Genomic DNA, 22,218 nt, shown 5'->3' on the forward strand with positions numbered 1-22,218 from the left:
ACAATAGATTCTAGAGAAACCAAGGCCACGCTTGATCCCTTGTAGTTATTCTAGATTGTTTTCTCTTTCAAGGTTTGCACAAGTTGTGAGGACAATGCTGGAACCATCGGCTTTTGTGTTGAGTGTGGAGAATGGCTGTGTAAGACTTGTGTGGAGGCCCATCAGAGAGTCAAAATTACCAAGGATCACAAAATTCGTACAAAGGAAGACGCTGATGCCGCTTCTGGTAAGAATGCTTTCACATTAAAATAGCAAAAACCTGAAAGAGAAACCTCTAATGGCTTATTTGCACTTCTAATAAGCCCCAACTCCACGCAGCCTGCCACGGAAAGAACCTTTTGCACCAATACTTGATTTGAGGCTGATTCAGGACCTATTTTCATCCCTGCTTCTCTGGTGGGACCATTGGAGTTGAGTCAATCTGTCTCCAGACCGAAATGTGAATGCAGGACACTGATTGGTCGGGGGGGGGGGGGGGGGTGTCACTGGATCTCAGAAACTTTTCGCCGATCCGCCATTTGCAATTTCTCAGAACGCGGAGCTGTGGTTAGATCTATTTTTAAGATTTTAAAAAACAATAATGACTACACCGTGTTTAATTCAATCCAACTTTATTTATAAAGCACTTTAAAAACACCCATACAGGTCCAAAGTGCTGTACAGACAAGTTAAAAAGCACAAAAAGGAATAAAGTACAAGACCAAAATACTTAAAAAGACAAACAGTTATGCAATAAAAAAAAATTTAAACAGTAAAAGGAGTATCACATAAAGAATAATAGTAAAATCAACATCTCATATGGTATCAAAAGAAAAAAGATGAGTTTTAAGATGGGATTTAAAAACAGGCAGCGAGGAGGCCGATCTGATGTGGAGAGGCAGACCAGACCGTTCCATAGTTTAGGAGCTGCTACAGCGACGGCACGGTTTAATTCTGAAGTCCAGGTGTTTTTTGTGTTTGGTGACCGAGGACAAAATTTGAGCGAGCGGAGTCACCGCGGAGGATCATACGAGCTGCCGACCCGTTGAAGCACGCAAGGCCGGACCCCGAGCCCTGGCAGGCGGGAGGACCAGGACGGAGGGTGGAAACTTTTTTTTTTTTTGTAAACATTTTATGTATAAAAAAATAATGTTTTTTTTATTATCAGTGAAGAATAAAAATAAAAGTGCCGGCTTTATCATGAAATCCTGTTTTCACTTTGACTTTATTAAATAATCTGTTTAAAGTTAACTCAGCTGAAAAATCATAAAAAGACAAAATTATTGAATCTCTCAGGAATATTTCCCTCAGACATGTTTAAAGAAGAGACGCAGCATTTAGTTCCAACTTTATTCTAACCCACAGATGTACAAATCACAAAACAAGAATTACACTTTAAATTAAAGCTTTAAATCAAAGCTAAAATAATCTGTATACAAGAAACCAAACCACAATGAGCGCAAATACATCAGATGAAGAAGAAAAATATAGAATTTTAAATATAGATGTTTTTGTAGGATCTGGTTCATCAGATTTAATTCAGTTTATACGGCGCCAAGTCTCAACAGAAGTCGTCTCAGGGCACTGAACAGAAACATTCAAAGTTAAAAATAATAATTTAACATTATTTATCTGAGGAGCAGACTGCTTTGAATTTAACTCCTCGCAGAACGCTCATTAGCAGGACTTGGATTCTGGACACGCCTCCAGAATCGGTCCTAAAGTGCAGGTGCAAATTTAGGCTGAGCTGAGCAGAGTTTGGGCTGATTAGGAGCCGTGCAAATAAACCATAACAAAGTTAAATCAGATCCTCTGGATGGTTTCTTTTTGTTGAAACGTTTCATTTTTCATCCAAAGTACTTCATCTGTCCGAGGAACTGCAACAAACTCAGTCTTTTATATATATATATATATCTTCTCATAATGGATCAACCAGTTTGATGGTGCTCAGGTGGGTTCTGTAGTCCGCCCTCTCCTCCGCCGACTCGTTTGAGGCAATTGTGGCCAAAGTGGTTTAAAATATCCTGATTCAGGCTCGGTAATCCAGGTAGAAAAATCCAACAGGTCATCTGAACGGTTTTGAACCACTTTGGCCGTGATTACCTTGAACAAGTCGGCGGGGGAGAGGGCGGACTACAGAAACCACCTGTAGGTGCTATTAAGACGGAGTTTGTTGCAGCTCCTCGGACTGATGAAGTCTTTTGGATGAAAGACAAAATGTTTCAACACAAAGAAACCGTCCAGAGGACCTGACTGAACTTTGTTGGCTTTTTCCACCTGGATTATTGAGCATGCATCAGGATATTCTGAAAGCGATGCATTTACATGGCAGTGTTTCCCCTACCATTATCCAAGGAGGGCACCCTGCTCTGTTAACAGAACTGAGTGCCCTGCCTACCGACATCCCCGCATACCGCAAGTTCTGCCAACGGTCAGGGAGCGGAGATTGTTGCCAAGAACCAGTTGCCACAGGATAAGTGCCTTCAACCTAGCATTAGTAACGTAACAACCCCCCCCCCCCCACCACCACCCCCAACCCCCTTCAACAATCATGACATCAGTCACAGAATGCTCCACTCCCTTCCTCCCTCCTGGTCTGACAAGCACCCTGCCAAGACCAGTAATCTAGTGGAAACAGTGCATGGTAATATGTAGAAGGTGAATTTCGCTCATGGTAATAGAAATACTGCTTCTGTTGACTCCTTGGTTTGTTTGTTTACTCATGTCACACCTGGTTTTATTTGTGCAAATGCTTAAAAAGCATTCTCACTATTGAGATCCATTTTCTATTTACGTACATTTCTAATGATCTGACTCGTTCCTCAATTTGTTAATTATTTTAACATTTCATGTATCAACACATTCAGCTCATTCAGATTCTTGCTTTTTGGCATTTGCACCATTTTTTTTCCTCAATAAAAATGAATGGAGCTCTCTTTATATCTGATGAACCTTTTGTGCTTTTTACAATATCTTCCTGCTCACTTCACATTTGGTTCTGGTTCTGCTTCTTCCAGCTCGTTCGTGCTCATTTCAGCTGCCTTTAGGGTCGAAGGTCAGGGTCACTGGTCACCCCTTTTCTTTAAATAGCTCCAAATTGATCATCCTTTCACATACTAATGTCAAAGTGCACAGCTGGACACCTCATGGGTCAACAATGATTCCTATTGAGTTTGGCTGACAAGGTCAAAGGTCAGGGTCAAAGGTTGCAGCTTTCTTGAAATAGCTCTATAAATTAATACGCCTTTAACATAAAATTGTCAAAAATGCAGTTTTTATGCTTATTTTAGCTTTTCTCTCGCCCTTTCAGCTGTTTTTCTTGCGCTTCACTTTTTTCTGCTTATTACAGCTTTTTTTGTACTTCTGTTAATTTCACGATTTTCCTTCTTATTAAAACATTTTTTGTTTTTATTCTTCTGTTTTTTTAACTTTTATGCTCCTTTGTGCTAATTTCAACTTTTTTTTTTTTTAGCTCTTTTCATCTTATGCTTTCTATCAAAGTTCATGCTCAATAATCCAGGTCAAAGTCAGGTCATCTGGGTGGTTTCTTTTTTTTTTTAGTAAAACATTTCGTCCTTCATCCAAAGGACTTCATCAGTCCAAGGAGCCACAAACAAACTGTTCAACAAGCAGCACACTCTCATAGTGGGCCAACCAGTTTGCTGGTGTTAAGATGGTTTCTGGAGCCCGCCGTCTGCCCCGTTGACTCCTCTGAGGGAGCCATAATCCTTATGCTTTCTATTTTTTAGCTGTTAGTGTAATTCATGTAATTTGATGTAATGTAATTCAATATTCATGTAAGCTTTAGTTCGTCCAGCAGCTTTTAGCTAAATAATTCAGGAATACACATTGACAGCATTTTCAGGGTTTTTTTAACCTATTAACCTCTTTTATCTTTTTTATTTTGTCATGTTCTGGTAATTATTACGTGTCACTCTCCTCTTGACAGTAGTGATAATTTTCTGTCTTTGTGTGTGTAGAGTCTGTCAGTGCATCAGGACAAAGACCCGTCTTCTGTCCCATTCACAAGCAGGAGCCTCTGAAACTTTTCTGTGAAACATGTGACACTTTGACGTGTAGGGATTGCCAGCTTCTGGAGCACAAAGAGCACAGGTAAATTAGCATGCACACACCTGTATTCTTACTACCGGAGGTTAGTTTCTACTTGTAAGTTATGGAGACTTTTCAAAGAATTTTGTCATCAGACTTTATTTTGCACCACAGGGTTGCAAAGAGTCGTAAACATTTTGGATACTTTTTTTTTTTTTTTTACTTTCCTTACGCATTACATGAGAAGTTAAGCCCTGAATTTAGGAAATTATTCCAAACTGGAAACTTTCCATAGGAATTATAGGAATAAAATACATTCTACCCAAACATATTTAAAATCCCTGTCAGGGGCCAACCTTCAATAGTTTATGTTCAATTTACAACTCGTTTACGACCAATTCATAAATCGTAAATCAATATCAATTTACGACCCCCATTGGCGCAGAGGTTAGAGAGGGTGGGCCTGTGATCGGAGGGTTGCCGGTCAACTCCCTAGTTCATCTCCCTGGACCGACAACATCAAAATGGGGATGGGAAAGGGGAATCGCCCACACCTGCCTCCACCCTCATTCACTCACTCTATGCCCTTGAGCAAGGCTCTTTACCCCCCCCCCCCAGCTGTTTTCCAGGCACCAAATGGCACCCCAATGCTTCACATGTGCACACACACACACATATTCCCATAAATTCCTTTTAATTTAAAAAGTTTTCATCTTTGAAAAGTCCTAGAAATTTTGCAGCCTTATTCGTGAACTACCGTAGTTTGAATTGTTCAATTTCTGTACATAGACTATGCTGAAAAAAAAAAAAAAAACATACTTGAGACTGTAAGCAAAATAAAAAAAGTATTTGGTTACAAATACCTGGAAGTGTATTGTTCTGTAAAAGTTAGTTGCAAAGACTACTGCTGATATTTGTTGCAAATTACCAGGTATGTCAACCTGCCCAACGTTAAGACAGCGTTACAGTCACATTCGCTGTCTTTGTGTCGCAGGTAATTTAATTACAAGGTTACTCTCTTTTTCCTCTCTCTCCTTGGTAACTCATGACCCTGTTGCAGTTCATTATTGCCATCACTTTCTCGATGACCTGGACAAACTCGATACTTTCTTCTATGCTCAAAAAATGGATGATTGAATTATTCTTTATCTGCTTTTAGAGTTGATCGTTTACAAGAAACAGAAAACATTTAAACGAGTCAGAAAAGTAACAAATGGAACAATTAGTTTATTTCTAACCAAAAAATATATATTAAATACAACCGACTGAACACAAACTTGTTTTTTTTTTTAACATGTTCCAGTACTATTTGGCATATCTCTCTTTTTTTTTTTTTTAAATCATAGTCCTCTGAGACTTTCAAGGTCTGAAACTGCATCGTACAGTCAGATAATCAACTGAAATGTATGCATCTCTATCAGCAAACTCAGTGGCTCCTTCTAAAAACTGCTTGGTTATTAAATCACTGATGTACAAAAACAAACAACACAATCTCTGTTCCAACTGTCCATCTCAGTGCAGATTCTCATTTATTGTTAACAGTGATTTAAATACCTAAAGTTTTGCTGAACTTTTAATGTTGCTAACAGTATTCCTTAAGAAGAGACTAAATATATTCAAGTCTAACTGACAGTCATCTTTTTAGTAATTTTAGTTACTTGTGCACTTTAAAATTTAGCTCTCGTGAGTCCAGTTGCTGGGGTGACCCCTGAAATAAGGGTTCACATGAAAGAAGAAGAAGAATAAACTCATTTCTTGAACCCTGTTTTTGAACTGTTCACACCCCCAGTGATAAAATTCATCAGTTTATTGATGATGACTTGTTGTCCTTCTTCCCTCAGCTACCAGTTTCTGGAAGAAGCCTTCCAGAATCATAAAGAAATCATTGAGACCAATATGGCCAAGCTGCAGGAAAAAAAGAAATATGTCTATTACTCTGTTTCTCAAGTGCAAAACAGGTAAACTTTTCCTATCCTTATTTCTCTCCAGAGGATCGAACAGACACAATTTATAAGTATCTTTATTGTTGGTTAATGTTTCTTTTGAAAGCATTTACTTTATTTCTTTAAATTCAGGTTAAAAGAGTTGAATGAGACGCACAGAAAAGTGGAGCACGAAATCAAAATTGCAGTATTTACTCTTATAAATGAGATCAACAAAAAAGGCAAGGCCTTGCTTCAGCAGCTCGAGGTAAGAGAACAATGTTCATAGTATATTATATAAAATATAATATTCATATTTTTCATATTGTGCTGCAGAATTACAAAAAGCCATCCAGATATTCACTTTTGTCCATTTATTATTGACATTTAGTACTTTTCCATTGACTCCAGTTATGGTATGAACTTGACAAGTCATGGTTTTTTTTTATGCACTCACTTTGTGTTTAGTGTAACTTTATCCGTTTCTCTTGCGCCATTACATTTTAGCCGAATCGTATTAATCAGTCTATTTTTTGTTTAGAGCGTGAGCAAAGAGCGCAGCATAAGGCTTGTGTCTCAGCATAAAGACACCACCCAACTGGCCCAGCAGATCAACCATGTGCTCAACTTTTGCCACTGGGCCATCACCTCTGGCAGCAGCACTGCGTTGCTCTACAGCAAGAGACCAGTATGTTATGTATCAATTTAACTAAAATATAGATTTAAATGAAATGGTGTGAATTGTTTCCACTCACGCACAAAAATAATTTAGCTCCACTGAGTAGATTTTCCAGAACATGTTTTTAATTAATGCTCTCAGTGACCTTTGTACCAAACTTTTATAGCTAGATCGGGTAACTGAAGAACATTTTCTCTTTACTTGTAGATCATGTACCAACTTCGGCAGCTCTTCAAGGCCAGACTGGAGCCAGCGCCACAGTCCAATGGAATTGTGCGCTTCTTTTGTGATCCAACCTTCTGGGCCAAAAATGTGGTTAATCTTGGTGAGAGAAAATTCTTCCCATTTTATTCCTCGGCAGTCAACTTTCTGTTGCGTTTAAGTACTTTTTATTGAGTTGTTCTAGACAGCAGTAAGGCAATTTTTTAATATGTTTAGGTCAAAGGTTTTGCAATATTGTGTTGAAATTTTTTAACCACCACTTGTTTTTTAAATATTTTAATCTTTTAAAGTGGTGTTGATCAATAGTTCTCTAGACTTCATGAAGGTCAGTTTCTGTTCATGACCATGACAGCATATGGGACAGGGTGTGCTTAAAAATGAGTAATGTGGATAAGTGGAGGACAAATAAAATGTCAGGCCTAAAATAATCTAAAGCAGATAAACGGTATCTAGAAGACACACTTTGAGGAAATCCAACAAAAATCCTTAAACGACTCAACATAGAGCAGCACGGTGGTGCAGTTGATAGAGCTGCCGCCTCTCAGCGAGCAGGTCGCCCTGGTTTAGATCCCGACCAGGAGCCTTTCTGGGTGGAGTTTGCATGTTCTCTCTGTGCATGCGTGGGTTTTCTCCGGGTACTTTGGTTTCCTCCCACAGACCAAAAACATGCATGTTAGGCTGATTGGTGACTCTAAATTATCCCTAGGTGTGAGTGAGAGAGTGAATGGTTGTTTGTCTCATTTGTCTCTGTGTGTCCCTGTGATGGACTGGAGACATGTCCAGGGTGTCCCCTGCCTCTCACACGGTGACTGCTGGACATGGGCACCAGAGACCCGAAAAGGAAGAAGCTGGTAAAAGATAATGGATGGTTGGATGACTGGCTTGGTGCCATGGCATCCAATAGTGAACAATCAGTAGTACAGCAAGTAAAAGTAAACTTTTCTTGCTGTTTCCAGTCAAAACTACTTCAACCCCCAATCTGTGAGAGAAAGAAGAGACGAGGTAAAAAACACAAATGTTGGGGACGGATCCATATTTTTCCCCAGCAGCTGATCTCTACTGCCACGATTTGGACTAACCGTCATTTGAGGAATAATCCTGCTTGTGTCAAAAGTCTTATTTGTTTGTTAAACTGTGATATCTTTTAAACTTTTAATAGATTTAACAAAATAATACAAACAAATTGCCTTTTTGTGCACGTAATGTTGCATAAAAATTGAGTTTAAAACTTTGCTATGTTTGTTGTTTGCAGACACGACACAGGTTCATTTCTTGAGTTTAGGAACTTTTGTTAACGTCCGAATTATTTCTAGGTCGGAGTCGTGTGGCTTTTGGAAACAAACCATTTTTCTGAATCTAGTCAGATATTGAACAGAAAACGAGTGAGAGGAATAAACATCAAAATAAAAATAAAACGTTTTGAAATGTGTTCAGAAGGCTTGAGAAGATATGGATCAGGACCACTAGAAAGCTGCAAGAATATTGAAGTCCTTGAAAGCTAAATGTTAAAAAGTGAAGAATAACTGAAGACGTTTGCAAACTACTGTATCAGATATGGGTGTCTATAGCATGTGTCCCTTTGAGCTCACTAACATCTGTCTTCTTCTTATTGTAGGTAATTTGGTGGTTGAAAAACCTCCTCCAGCTGCACACCCTCCCAATGTGATGATAGGAGGACCAAACATTTCACCAGGCCAGGGCCACCCAGGCAAACACCCAGGCCAGATCAACTTGGCTCAGCTTCGATTGCAGCACATGCAACAAGCTGCATATGTCAAGCAACAACAGCATCAGCAGCAACATCAGCAGCAGCAGCAGCAAATCCAGCAGCAAATGCGCATTGCCTCTCAAATGTCCCAGCAGCATTCCAGGCAGGCAGGCCCACCCATAGTTCAGCAGCAGGTATGGGCAAACATTTCCAACAAGATAATTTGTAATTCCTGCAAAATAAAGCCGTGTGAATGCTAGGTGCTGATTCATTTTGCTGAAAGTTGCTGAAGAAGCTGAAGCCGACTGAACTGTCACTGCTAATTAAATTAGAAAAGTTGAAGTTTAGCAGAAAATAGTTGGAGAAACAGCTGAAATTTGAAGCTGCAAGTTGAATATGAGCTGAACATTGAATGTTGTTAAAATCTTTTGAAGCACAAGTGCAAACAAACAATAAAAATGAGTCATAAAAGACAGATACAGTCAGAAAAAGCACTTTTAGAGCATAAAAGACAAAAAATACATACAAGACATAAAAACAAATTAAACATAATGACATAAAATGACAAAGAAAGTGTTAAACAAAGAACCGAGGGACCTCTTAGCCGTCAGAGTACATGTAGTAGATGACTTTCAGCTACTGGTACTTAAATTGAATGACTTGGATCCATTTTTGTTTGTCACGGTGGCTGCGGTGGCCATTTTGCTTCAAGTTGACTAAAGGTTAATCAGTTTTAGATGTACACTCAGTAATTACTTTTTGAAAATTTTATTAAAATCCACCCTGTGGCTCATGAGATATTTTGCTAACAGATAAAAGGGGTGAATCCAACAGTTGTAATAGTCTCGTATAACGTCATCAGGAGACATGCTGGGAATTACTTTTACCTACCTCCACACCACATTTTAACTTGGTATGTCTAAAAATGACAAAGTTATTGCCATATTTTTGTTAGTTTTGGTAGCCATCTTCAACTTTTGATTAGAATTCTATGCTGTGAATTTCTTCTGGCTTCTGCCAAACAATTTTTACTTCAGTTTCTCTAAAACAACAGAGTTGTAGCCATATTTGTTAGTTTTGACAGACATTTTGAAAATTTAATTTGTTTCTTAGGAGACTGTTAGCATTATTTAGATAGCGGGAGGTTAACGGTACTGTTAGCTGATGGCTTCAAACAAAAGTAGTAAAATGTTAACACAAAGCAGGATAGATGAAAAAATTAAGGCAGAATTAGCACAAAAACGGGGCAGAACTGGCGTGAGCAGGACAGGATCTCAGTAAAATGGAGCAGAATTAACATAAAAACGCTGAAATAAAAATCAAAAAGCAGGTTTTACCATTTGAACAATGCTCCATTCATTTTCAGTCAGACTGAGAACTGCACAGATGTAAAAAGTAGTAGGAATGTCCTTAATGAGATGAATGTTTTGATGTTAAAAAAAGTTAAAATTGCACAAAAATTGCAAAACATGAAAAGTGGAGAGAAAAACACATGGATACCTGAAGAAATAAGAAAACGGTAAAACAACGAATAAATATAAGGATTCCACATTAAGCTAAAGTACAATTGGAGGAGAAAACGGGAACATTTTACTTAACTTTAAACTTCTAGTGAGTCAAAACATGGAGTAGGGTGTATTTTCTATAATTAAAGAATCTTTAATTATTGAAAATACCCCCTACTCCAGCTCTTTAATAAAGATTTCGTTAGATAGTTGTTTAGGTAAAATTCTGTTCAAGTTTCAGAGAAGTCATCACAGGAGCTTATTACTGGTGAGGTGTTGTCTAAATAAGATTATTTGCTGCTAATTCCTGCTCTGTAATCTAAGGATTTATTATTTTTATTTTATTATCCGTTAGCAATCCACACGATAGACTGTTGTGAAAAATTAAATTTTTTTTGTTTTATTTCTGCTTTCAGTGTTTTATTTATTGTTTTCTAATCAATGCTTGTGAAGTATTTTGTTTAATTTGATTGATTAGAATTTAATAAAGTACTAACCTACTCAGTGTAATCTCAGACAGGGATGAGATTAGTAATAAAGATCTAAGGTAGTTTTTTTTTCTATTTTCTTGATTGGTAAAGTTGTAATGATTTAAAGCTTCAGGTCATTTTCTGCAGATTGATTGATTTATTTATTTTTCTTCCCACCAGCCTCCAAGACTGATCAGTATGCAGCAGCTGCAGCGAGTCCCTGGGGGTATGAACGGTGGGCCCAGTCCCTCGATGTACCCCTCATCCCATCACATGCGTCTGCCGGGTCCACCTCAAGGCCGAATGCCCACAGCTCAGCCCAGACACAATGGACAGCAATTCTCACCCCTCATGCAGCCTCAGTTACAGAGACAGGTCAGTGCAGAATGTTTGTATGGAAGCAGAATCTGTGACACTTTAATTATTGTTTATTCAGAAGTGTCAGTTCTGGTGTAATTGCAGGGATTTTATAGATACAGCAGGGGAGGCTGGTTAGAAGCAACCCAACATCTTATTAAGAAAGCAGCTTAGAGCACAGTATTTTATTTACTGATCCTTATTTGTGCGTCATGTTCTGTTCACTCATAATAATCTGAGTAACACTTACACATAATAAATTAGAGTTTGTCTTAAAGACTTGCAGAATTAGTTTGTTGAATTCAGCTGAAGGCTCTTTTTGATTGACAGATTCTTCAGCAGCGTTAGGCTTCAAAATGTTTTTTTTTTTTTTTTTATAGTAGATTATTCCTAGAGCAAATCTGAAACAATGACCTTAAATATAGAAGATCATCTCATGGTTTGTCAAACAAGAAATAAGAATTTGCACAAAGAAATTTCAAAGTAAGCAGTTGTTTCAGTTTGTTTCCCAAAAGCATCTAAGAGAAATCTGAGACCTCATTAGTTTCATTGTTGTTGTTTTAACTCTCAAACACACTACTTAAACAAATCTGTATACATGTATTTATCCTGTTGTTTCAGTATTGTGCATTTGAAGCAAAGTTAGGCGGATTTTATTAATTGGCCTTTTGTAAAGTACGTTAAAGTATTATCAGACATACATGCATAAATCGTAAATAGATGAAAGTAGCTGAAATTCCAACAAAAAAAACAAGAACTTTCAAACAAGTATTTTATCTGGAAAGCACAAGAACTGCGGTGGCATGATGGTCAGTAGTGCGGTCTTGTAATCCTGAGGTTGCGGGTTCAAGTCCAGGTTGTGTCAGGAAGGGCATCCAGCGTAAAACAAATTACCAAGTCTTTCGTGCGAGTTTGCTCGCTGTGGTGACCTCTGAAGAAGGGAGCAGCCGAAAGAAACTTGCTTTATTTATTTTGTTTGAAAAAGAAAAATCGTTAGGTCAGAAGTAAAACCTAAAAATGTCAAAAGTAATAAATTTATACATCAAAATGCCCAGCTCATTTTATATTCAATGTCACCATTGTTAGAACATGTATTGTATAAATAACAGAGACTTTATTATCAATAAAATATATTTCACAAAGTTTAAAATTGTTGAATTACCGTATTTTCCACCGTACACGTCCCAGCGCCCTATAAATCGCATCAGTTCAAAAATGTCTAATAAAGTGGAAAAATAACATAAATAAGTCGCTTCACCCTGTAAGTCATATCTATTACACATCACCGCTGACAACCCGGAAATGTGGGCCGATGTTGTGCCAAAAATCTATTGGCGTCCGAGGGAGCGTGCACGGGAGGACTTTAACAAGAATTTAACAAGATTAACGCTTAAAAACAATTATTTGTTTGCTCGAAATTATAGCAAAGGTGTGTCTCAGTCTAACTTTTCCTTAATAAATGCACTTTGATGGTCAAATCAGCTGCATTTCAAAAGCCGATACGCGGAAGTAGGAGCGTGCACAGGAGGACTCGCTGTGCATTTCTTTGAAATTTAACAAGATAATCACCTAAAAACAATTGTTGGCTCGACAATATCTCAGTTGAATTTTGACTTAATAAATGCACTTAAATGGTCAAATAAGCTGCATTTCGCTGGGGATGCGCAGAGAAATGAATTTGATTTGACAGTTGCTCCAGGCGAGCTGGACGAAAGTGACAGTTTATGGCAAGCCGATCGTGTCATTAATAGCCACTTTTCCCTGTTACATGACAGATCGGCATGCCATTCTACTCGAGTGCCATCTAGTGGCTGAAATTGGTAGTGTTCAATATTTTCAGTCAGAATGAATGAAAATGGTCATAGCTCAGCCAAAAATTGGTTTATCAAATGGGAAAAATCCATAAATGCATCGCGTCTGTGTTCAAGTCACAGGGCATGCAAATTATGCAAGAAACTGCGACTTATAGGCTGAAAAATACGGTACTACGTTTATCTTAACTACATTTCTTATTTTATTCAGGATGTAATGCCATTCTTCTTTGAGTAAAACTGTTTTTTGAGAAGACTCAAAGTCCGCATATCAGTGTCTCACAAATGAATGTACACATATAATGCAAACGTACACATTTAACACGGTGCACTTGTTAAAGTAAGCGTTTATTTTCTGCGTGTGAGGTTAGTTAAGAGAAACCTCCACTATATCCAGCCCCTTTTTCTTTGTGTCCAGATGTCTATAGAATCTGAGATGAGCCACCCAAGGTTTCGTTTCTTACTGCAGTCAGGGGTTTGGCACCTTTTTCTTCTTTATATTTGTCTTGTGCAGCATGTGTGGTCCCTCCACTGCATGATGATGATGATGTTGTTTCTGAGACGCAGAACTTTTAAATTTATTTTAAACTTTAGAAAGTGAGCATTCTCATCATTACTGTCCTCTCGCATATCTTTCAATTCATTTCCCATTTGTGGTCATTACTCCATTATTTTCTTTCCACTGTTTTCTTGTCTTTTATTTCATTTCATCCCTCTTCTTTCTCTTTGTAGCATTCCAATCCAGGACATGCAGGCCCTTTCCCGGTGGCGTCCCTGCATAACGCCAGTCCCACGAGTCCAACCAGTGCCAGCATGGCTGGTGCCCATGCTCACCGAGGGCCAGCCAGCCCCATAATTGGTCCCATTGAGCTGATTCCCTCTGTCACTAATCCTGAGAACCTGCCCTGCTTACCTGAGATACCTCCTATTCAGGTGTGCACATTTTATTACTTTTGATTTCTTTTAAAATCTAAATTAAAATTGGAAAAGTAATCTTGTGAATTAATTTTATTGATGAACACATTTTCTAATAAAAATGTCCTTTGAGATAAAGTTTAAAAGGAGCACGTAACAAAGTCAGATGTGTTGATCCTGATTAGTTCAGAACATGTGATGGGTAAAGGAGCATCTCATAGATGAAAGTGGAACAAAGATGATATTGTTTTTCGACAGGTACCAGTGTTTTTTTTTTTTTAAATACTTTGTTCATTTCTTTGCGGTTCTTGAACTGTCAGTTGGAAGATGCAGGTTCCAGCAACCTGGGGCACCTTCTTTCTCGTTACATCTCAGCCAGCACCCATCAGTTTGGCTTAATGGACATGAACTCCTCACCTGGACTTTCAACGCTTTCTCCTGGATCTTCAGGTACCCACAAATTCAAACAGAGAGACCTCATCTCATTCAGCAGTTTCTTGTTTTCTAGAAATTAAAGCTGATGGATAAAGCATCGTTCTGCTGTGTAAATAATTCCTGAACTGATGAAGATTATTGTAATAAATTCATGTCTGCAGGTGTGTCTAATGCCCACACACCAGCTCGACCCTCTAGCACATCCAGCACAGGCAGCAGAGGCAGGTAAGACAGCATGAAGCTACTTCAACAACCTAAACGAGTTTAAAAAACATCTAGAAAATATTAAGAGACACAACTATTTATTAAACTAAAAATGTTTTTGGTATTGTATTGTTTTTACAACCTGCAGCATGAGTAATGAGATTACAACCCTTGTCCATTTTTCTAATCGGTTTGAAATATCGCCTGAAAATGTTCAAAATTTTGGCTAAAATTCAGGATTTTTTTTTTTTTTTTTTTTTAAGAAATTCGTTAAATATGTAAGGAAAGACTTAAATAGTAAATTGTATAATTAAGGGAAATGTGGTTTTGGAGAAATTTAAAAGCTATACTGAAGAAAAGTCTAATCCTGCCAAACAAAGAAGGTCTTTCTAAAATTTACAATCCGAGTCACTCCTTGTCATCGCGTTATTCCTGCTTGAACAGTTTGTCTCTCAAACTTTGAGCAAAACTTATATACTCATTTTTTTCTAAGTTCAGATGATTAGAAAAAGCTACATTTTAATTTTAATCAGCATGATGTTGAGTTGCTTCTACATTTATATTAACAGTTTTCTATTGTCTTAATAAGGTTAATATGTGAAACATGAGATTTTATCTTATATAAGTAAGTAAAGTGCTGTGTGTCATCATGGTATGTTTCCATACAATGATGAAATTATTTCTCTGCATTTAACCCATCACACGTGGGTTACACCCAGGTGGAGCAGTGGGCAGCTTTGTAAGCGCCAGGGGATCAGTTAGGGATTGGGTGTAGGAATGGGCGATATGGCTCAAATATAATATTGATATTTCAGAGCATTCTGACGATAACGATAAATTTTGTGATTTAACTAACTAAAAAACAGAAATCATTGTTATTCATTTGGCAAAATTAATTTAACATGTTGCTTTGCAGTATTATATAAAACCTAAGAAAAACAACGAGGATTAATTTTACTGCAGTTACTTTGTTTAGTAAAGTAATCAGTCTCAAAGTATAAAAATAAAAAAAAAAAAGAATGATCCTTCTGTTATTTAGATTGAAAAAGTCTGCACAAAATATAGAACAGAAAAAAAATCCACCACAGAAACTAAAGTGCAGGTGCAGTTCCTAAATAAACTAAATAAAATTAAAGCTTAAGATCTGTTGAGCATAAATGTAACATACAAGAAAACATATGTTGCCTTTAAATGAGGTATAACTTCCAAAACTTGTGACAGATGAAAACAAATGAAATGCTGCCTGAAAGGATTGTTGATTGTTGATCAATGGCAGAACAGCCATCAGCCAGTTTCCTGATCCTCAGGAAAGTAGCGGGTCTCGAGGTTTGAGCCGCAGCGTTCCCAGTCGCTGTTAGTGCACAGTCAGACTCCGGTAAGGCTCCGCGGTCCGACTTGATCATAAATTGGTGGTCGATGCAGTCAGTGTTTCCCCTACCATTATACAAGCGGGGTGCCCCGCCGCGTCAGCAGAACCGAGCGCACAGTGAACCGAACTGCGCGCACCTCCGCCCCACCCGCCTGCACTGACATAGCTCCAAGTTAGCAGCACGCTAGCTAAAAAGCTAAAAGCAACGTCTTTCCTCACGCTGAACCCTCAAGCTGACTGGCTCAAACACTGTCGGCACAAACGGCGCTCAGCTCAGATGTGTCTGTTCATGCCTTCACCTTTACAATTTGAATATCGCTGCATGACCCACGTGAGCGTAATCCACTGACCGCTGCGTGGTGGGATGACGTATTTACGCCATGAAATTAGCATATCATGATATCATTTATATTCCCAGGCAAGTTTTTTCTTTTTTTTACCAGTATTATTGTGAACAATATGATATGACCCAGTCCTAATTGGGTATCTTGCTCAGGGTCACCACGACGTGTGGGCATGACAAGGAGTTGAACCTGCGACTTTCTGGTCCCAAGTCGGCTGTCTTTTTACTGTCTTTCCCTTTCAAATGCAGTTTAATTTCCCAGTGACTCCACTGATAACTCATGGCTGAACGTGTGTCCTGTTCTGAAGCTCTAACCAGGAAGCGCTCACTTTATTTACCCTCATGTTGGTTTTGATGCTAACGGTGGTTTTAAGCAGTCGCGTCAGTAACCGCTCTTACTGTATTTGTTTTAGCTCTAGCTCTGCAGGTAAAGGTGGTACAGGAAGTGGAGCCACTGGAGAGCAGGTAAAGGTGAAGAAGGAACCTGGTACAGAAGAGAGCTACAGCTGCACGACGACTTCTCTGAAAACAGAACGAGGCAAAGATGCTGGAAGGAGTGCTTGTATGGTATGAGGAGTTTTTATAAACCATAGTAGTGTTAGGTAAAAAAATATACTGACATTTTGTTTCCCCCAATTTCCATGTAACATATATGAGCACATCAAGTTATATCGGACAACACGCCCCTGAAGGATTTGTTGTAATTCTTTTTGTGTGTGTTTCTCCCCCAGATGAGCAGTCCAGAGGGCATCCCAATGGGACTCGTACCTACAGGCCAAGATGCTCATAAGGGTCCTGGAGAACGCATCAAAACAGAACCCGAGTCTGATACACCCTGTTCTAGACTAAATGGTACCAGTGCCACCACATCATCATCTTCCACTAACACTGCCACCTCCTTTACCTCGGTGTCCACCAAGAACGTCGACGATTTAAACTCTCTGCTCACTAACGGGAACTTAGAGAAGAGCGGTGAAGCAACGGGGGGTAGAAAAGAGGATGATCCTAATGAAGACTGGTGCGCTGTTTGCATCAACGGTGGCAACCTGCTGTGCTGCGACCGCTGTCCTAAAGTGTTCCACATGAAATGCCATGTACCCACCATCAAAATCTTCCCTCAGTAAGTGATCAGTAATAATTACTGTTTTTGTCAGTCTTATATTTATAGAATATAACCATAACCAAAGGTATTTTAATGAGACAAAACGATGTATAGGCGTAAGTATACTCGTAGGATAAGTAGATCAATAAAATTAAAACTGAAAAAGTGGCTTTGTTAGTTACAAGATGTGATATTTTCTGCATCCCAACACTTGTTTCATCAAAGTTACAATAATGCTACCTAAAATTTTACAAGATGGATATGAATCAAATAATAATAATACATCTTTAGATAATTCTGAAACTTCTGGTTTGTATTCTTTTTTTTTTGTCTCAGGGGTGACTTTCTCTGCACATTTTGCCGAAGTATAACGAGTCCTGAAATAGAGTACTGTGACGAAAGCAAGCGAACGAAGGATGATCAGAACCTGAGTGCTGAAGACCAAAGGGTCAGTACCCTCCGGACACACTCAGAGAACTTCTTCATGACTTATAGTGATCTAATTTTCTCATCCTGTGTGTTCAGAAATGTGAGCGCCTCCTGTTGTACATCTTCTGTCACGAGCTTAGCATGGGCTTTAGGGAACCTGTTCCCATCTCTGTAAGTATTGTTCGGTCTGTATATCAAAGCTTATAAACATTGTGAAACAATTTACCTAGCTTTGCAGTTAATAACGCCATAATCCCCAAAAGGTTTTACTTTTCTCGTTCTAAGTCCACACTTACTTTTATGTTCATAGATACTTGCAGCCAAATTAAACTGCAACAAAATACCTCTTTAACGTGGTTGTAATCATAAAAGTTACATAAAACACAAGTTTTACCTCAGCTGGGATGAAGTGCACTGATCATGATGGCAGCAGCTAATTTGCCCAGTTTGTGCTCGTTGGCACTGGAACTGTTCAGCACGAATGGTTCCCGAATGCAAAATGATCAAAATGTAATATCCTGAAATCTTTTTCGTCCCAGCTGCAGACTGAGCTGCACCCATGCTCTGAAGTAAATAGTGAAACTAATTATAAGAAACAAGTAGTAAATCGTACAAAATAGGGATGCACAATATTGGATTTTTGGCCGATATCCGCTATGCCGATATGTTAAAACTTATTTGGCCGATAACTGATACCGATACCGGTGTTTTTATCCCTGGACCTACTTACAGAGACTACATAGCTTTCTCTGCTGTGGAATTAAAATACAACAATATTCTGCACGGTCTTTGTCAGTTTGGTCTGCTACCAAATGCAGATGCCAAAAAGGGGCTGAAAATGATGCAACACTTCAACTTGGATTATGTTTAATGTCAAATTTATTCATGACATTCACTCTCTAACACAAAGACAACACTCGAACAGTGCAAATTTGTAAATTTTCACAAATCTAAACTCAACATGTTCATAAGCGACAAGTGAAAAGCGCATAAGTAGTAGTTCATTAATAGATCTACTCGATAGTTTTTAAATTAAAAATGAACTTAAAACAGAAGCCTTTTATATCGTTGAGTTATTTTGATGGAATGGCCGTTATTTAACTTTATAGCTAATATCGGCCGATACCATGCTGATAATATCGTGCATCCCTCGTATAAAATAAAAAATGAAAAGTAATGTATAGTTATCCAAAACTTCACTTTTGGCACTTTTTCTTTCCTTGGGACAAATTCCCCGAACTCGTACCCAGAAACCATTCTCTGCTCGGCTGTTTACTCGTCTTTAGCTTGTTTTTGTTCAGTATCAGTATAATCAGTAATGAAATGCCTCCATCTAAAATAGATTATATGAGCTGTTTATTCTTTTAAACTAACTTATGGTTTAGTTTTAAAAGTTTTTAAATGTAGGTATAAAGTCAGTTTGGTTAAACTGAAACGCTTAAGTTAAATGAAACAATTTAATTTGCATTATTTCAGTAAAAATCTTGTCAGTTTGGTTATTCACAGACACCTGCGTATTTATTTGATTTATTTTTATTTCTCATGGGCTGCGAAAACAACATTCACAAAGGAGTCTGCAAATTGTCTCGCAGCACTGGGGGTTGTCGGTTTCCTTGCTTGAGTGGCAGACATTCAGTGTTATCGCTTGATTTTTTTTTTTTTACATGTACATAAAATTTGTGCGGCAAAATAATCCGAGTCATTGCGGACGTCTCGGACATGTCATCAGACGTCCTCTCAATTTTAGCGCAGGCGTTTCCAACCTGTCTCAGCCTGTGTTTTGACACGGAGCTCCCTTCTGACAGAAAACATGTCTGGGTTTAGAAACCAGGCAGATGATGAAAAATAACTGGTCCAGATCTACCCCTCTTCATTTGGTGGGTATGATGTGGGCGGAAACGGGCAACAAAATAATGTGCGCAGCCTAGAATACAGTTTCGCAAACTGTGCATATAAAAATAAGCAGTAATTAAAAAACAATCTGGCAGCACAGCTTTTTGATAGCTCAGAATCCTGAAAGAACAACTGTATATTTGTGATTTTTATCTCTAGTTTGCATCACTTATGAGTTGCCAGTTAGTTTCTAACGTTCACAGCCCTGTGGGATGCCACCTTTACCTTTTTTGTATCAGATACTGTTCAGAACTGTCGACAGCAGCTCACGGTATCTTTCCTGTTTTGTCTCCACTGTAAGGAATAAACTTAAGCAAGTACTTTGTATTACTCATTCAAATGTGGGAATAGTAAAACTATTCCCTGAAATATCTAAATTGTCAAAGCATAAAGTTCTTTCTTACACCATAAACACTACTCCTTTTTTTTTTTTTCGTCTTAAATATTTACAGGCATAACTAGACTCGCGTTTTATTTTCAACCCAGGTGCCCAACTACTACAAGATCATTAAGCAGCCCATGGACCTGAAGAGGGTGAAGAAGAAGCTGCAGTTGCGGAGCTCCCAGTACTACAAGTCCCTACAAGAGTTTGTGAATGATATGCGCCTTATCTTCAAAAACTGTGCAAAGTACAACGAGGTGAGCAGCATGTGCTTCCAGCCTGATTTGGGGAATAACATCTGCTAATATGTGTGTGCATGCAGACACGGTTAGATGGAAATGATTAGAAATACCGTTCTTAAAGGATGTTCATTCAGCTGTTTAATTAAAAAAAGAAAATTTTTTTAACAAACGATAAACACTTTGGCTTTGTAAAACGCTTTAAAAATATATTTGGGTTGTAATTTGCATTTTGTCCCATTGAGTTTAAGTTGGATAAAAATGTAATTCCTCAGTCATATTTGAATAATTATAGTTTTCATTTTTAAAACGAATACTTGCACTAAACTAACGGTAATAAATTATTTTCATAGTTAAGTTTTTTTTTTCTAAAAATGTTTCTTTATATAAAGATGAGCTAAGGACAAATTTAAAATGTCAAGGCAGAAAACTGGATCTTCATGGAAGCAATTTGAATATAAAAAAAATGCAGAAACAAATCAGAAATGAGCGTTTGAATAAACTTTAACACTTAACGGCTGAAAGATTAATGTAAACAAACATTACCACGTAAACAGAAACAAAAAGGTCATTGTGGGGAGAAAGAAGCAGACTGGATGACTGAGTGAATGTTGGTCAATAATGAAACATGTTGTTGTACTTGCTGAGATAATGGAGGTGAAAGTTCAATGAAGTGTTAAAAACGAGTGTCTGAAAGTCAGAGATGACTCGAGGCTGCAGGTCAGAAAAAGATGGCCGTCATTATGGCATCATTCCAATAATCTCAATTTAAAAACAGCATTCTTTGAAGCTTAACACCCACCTCCTTTCATATCGCCCACCTTTCACTGTCAGCAGCTGGAGGTGAGACGGTTTAGAAGAGTTCTTGTAGTGCCAAATGATGTGCTCAACAAACGGTTCAAATATCAGTCTGAATAACATTTACAGTACAGGAGTCCCTCGATTATCATGGGGGTTACGTTCCACACACCACCGCCATGGGTGAAAAACCGCGAAGTAGAAACATTATATTTATTTTAGTATTTACATATTTTAAGTCTTTATAAACCCTTCCCACACTCACGCAGTGTCCTAAACTCTTAAACCTACGTAATTTTAACAACATGCGTATATGTACTGTACAGTACTGCAACATTTTACTCACCACCTCTGCAGACCAGCAGCCCGGTTCTGGTCGGACTTGGTTCTGGTTCGGCAGACCTGCCCTGCAGCGACGAAGTCCGCCGCCCCGTCCAGGTTGATGTCAAAGTCAAAGTTTCTTTGTTTGTCGTATTGTGTGAAATTGTGTACACAGAGTCCCGGTTACATCCAACCAAAGTATAAATTGTAAAGAAAAACAATAAGATCTAAGATATGAACTAAGAAAAACACTAAGCACATGGATAATTGAGCGTCAGGATTGTTTGTGACTTTCCAGCCAGTTCTGTGAGATTAATAGATAGATCATTACTTCTGACTTTGTGTTGCAAAACTTTCCCTCCGTTTCAGCAGAAAGCAGTGGCTGGAAGCACTGTTGGCTTCTGGGTAGTGTAGTTCTTTTTGACTGGCGTTACAGCATAGGCTTATTGAAAGAAAACTGCGGTACAAAATGGCGGTGCCTGTCCGACGTTTTTTCTGTTAACTTTTTATTCCGTACACGAGAGTAATATTGAAGTTGACAATCGTTGGATAAACCATGAAAAAGCGACTGCGAAAGTCGGACTGCGAAAGTCGGACTACGAAGTAGCGAAGGACTACTGTATAAACTAAAGCAAAACATTAACCGGTAAATGATCGGAAATGTCCACATGAGAAATTTAGAATCCGATTGACAATATTTATTGAGCACAGATCAAGCTGTCAAGACGAGCTGCAGCAAAGTAAAAAAACAGATTTTAGTCTTGAATCCATCTTTATTTTCTTTTATTTACTGGTAATTAAGAAAAAAAAAGTATATTTTTGTGGTAGGATTTACAAATTCATTGTGTTTTTCCTAATAACAGCTGAACATTCAAGAGCAGAAGCGTGTTTGATGTCCGTGACTGTTTTTTCCTGTTGGTCTAACCTCACTGTGAACGCAGCATGCAGTGGTGCTCGGCCACTGCAGCTTCATCCGCTTACTAACTGTGACGGGTGGAGGACGGAGTCCTCTCTACATCCAATTAATACTGCATCCCACTGAAACGCCACAAGTCTGTTGTATAGATGGAGAGGGTCACGCCTCA

At 38.4% G+C, this 22,218-nt stretch overlaps 1 protein-coding gene across 1 annotated transcript in view; it reads left to right on the plus strand.

The window, feature by feature from the left end:
* trim33 (tripartite motif containing 33) overlaps nt 1-22,218 on the plus strand; it is a 32,365-nt gene that overhangs the window by 5,676 nt on the left and 4,471 nt on the right. The window contains exons 3-19 of the mRNA XM_037684994.1: nt 73-226; nt 3,960-4,092; nt 5,871-5,987; nt 6,105-6,219; nt 6,493-6,639; nt 6,838-6,955; nt 8,468-8,754; nt 10,716-10,910; nt 13,122-13,178; nt 13,436-13,636; nt 13,939-14,068; nt 14,215-14,278; nt 16,383-16,536; nt 16,701-17,089; nt 17,408-17,519; nt 17,597-17,671; nt 19,880-20,032. Coding sequence (XP_037540922.1) covers nt 73-226; nt 3,960-4,092; nt 5,871-5,987; nt 6,105-6,219; nt 6,493-6,639; nt 6,838-6,955; nt 8,468-8,754; nt 10,716-10,910; nt 13,122-13,178; nt 13,436-13,636; nt 13,939-14,068; nt 14,215-14,278; nt 16,383-16,536; nt 16,701-17,089; nt 17,408-17,519; nt 17,597-17,671; nt 19,880-20,032 — 2,601 coding nt within the window. The remainder of the gene's footprint in view (nt 1-72; nt 227-3,959; nt 4,093-5,870; nt 5,988-6,104; nt 6,220-6,492; nt 6,640-6,837; nt 6,956-8,467; nt 8,755-10,715; nt 10,911-13,121; nt 13,179-13,435; nt 13,637-13,938; nt 14,069-14,214; nt 14,279-16,382; nt 16,537-16,700; nt 17,090-17,407; nt 17,520-17,596; nt 17,672-19,879; nt 20,033-22,218) is intronic.

This window comes from Nematolebias whitei, chromosome 11 (genome assembly GCF_014905685.2).
Source record: "Nematolebias whitei isolate Nwh7 chromosome 11, NemWhi1, whole genome shotgun sequence".
NCBI classification, from domain to species: Eukaryota; Metazoa; Chordata; class Actinopteri; order Cyprinodontiformes; family Rivulidae; genus Nematolebias; species Nematolebias whitei.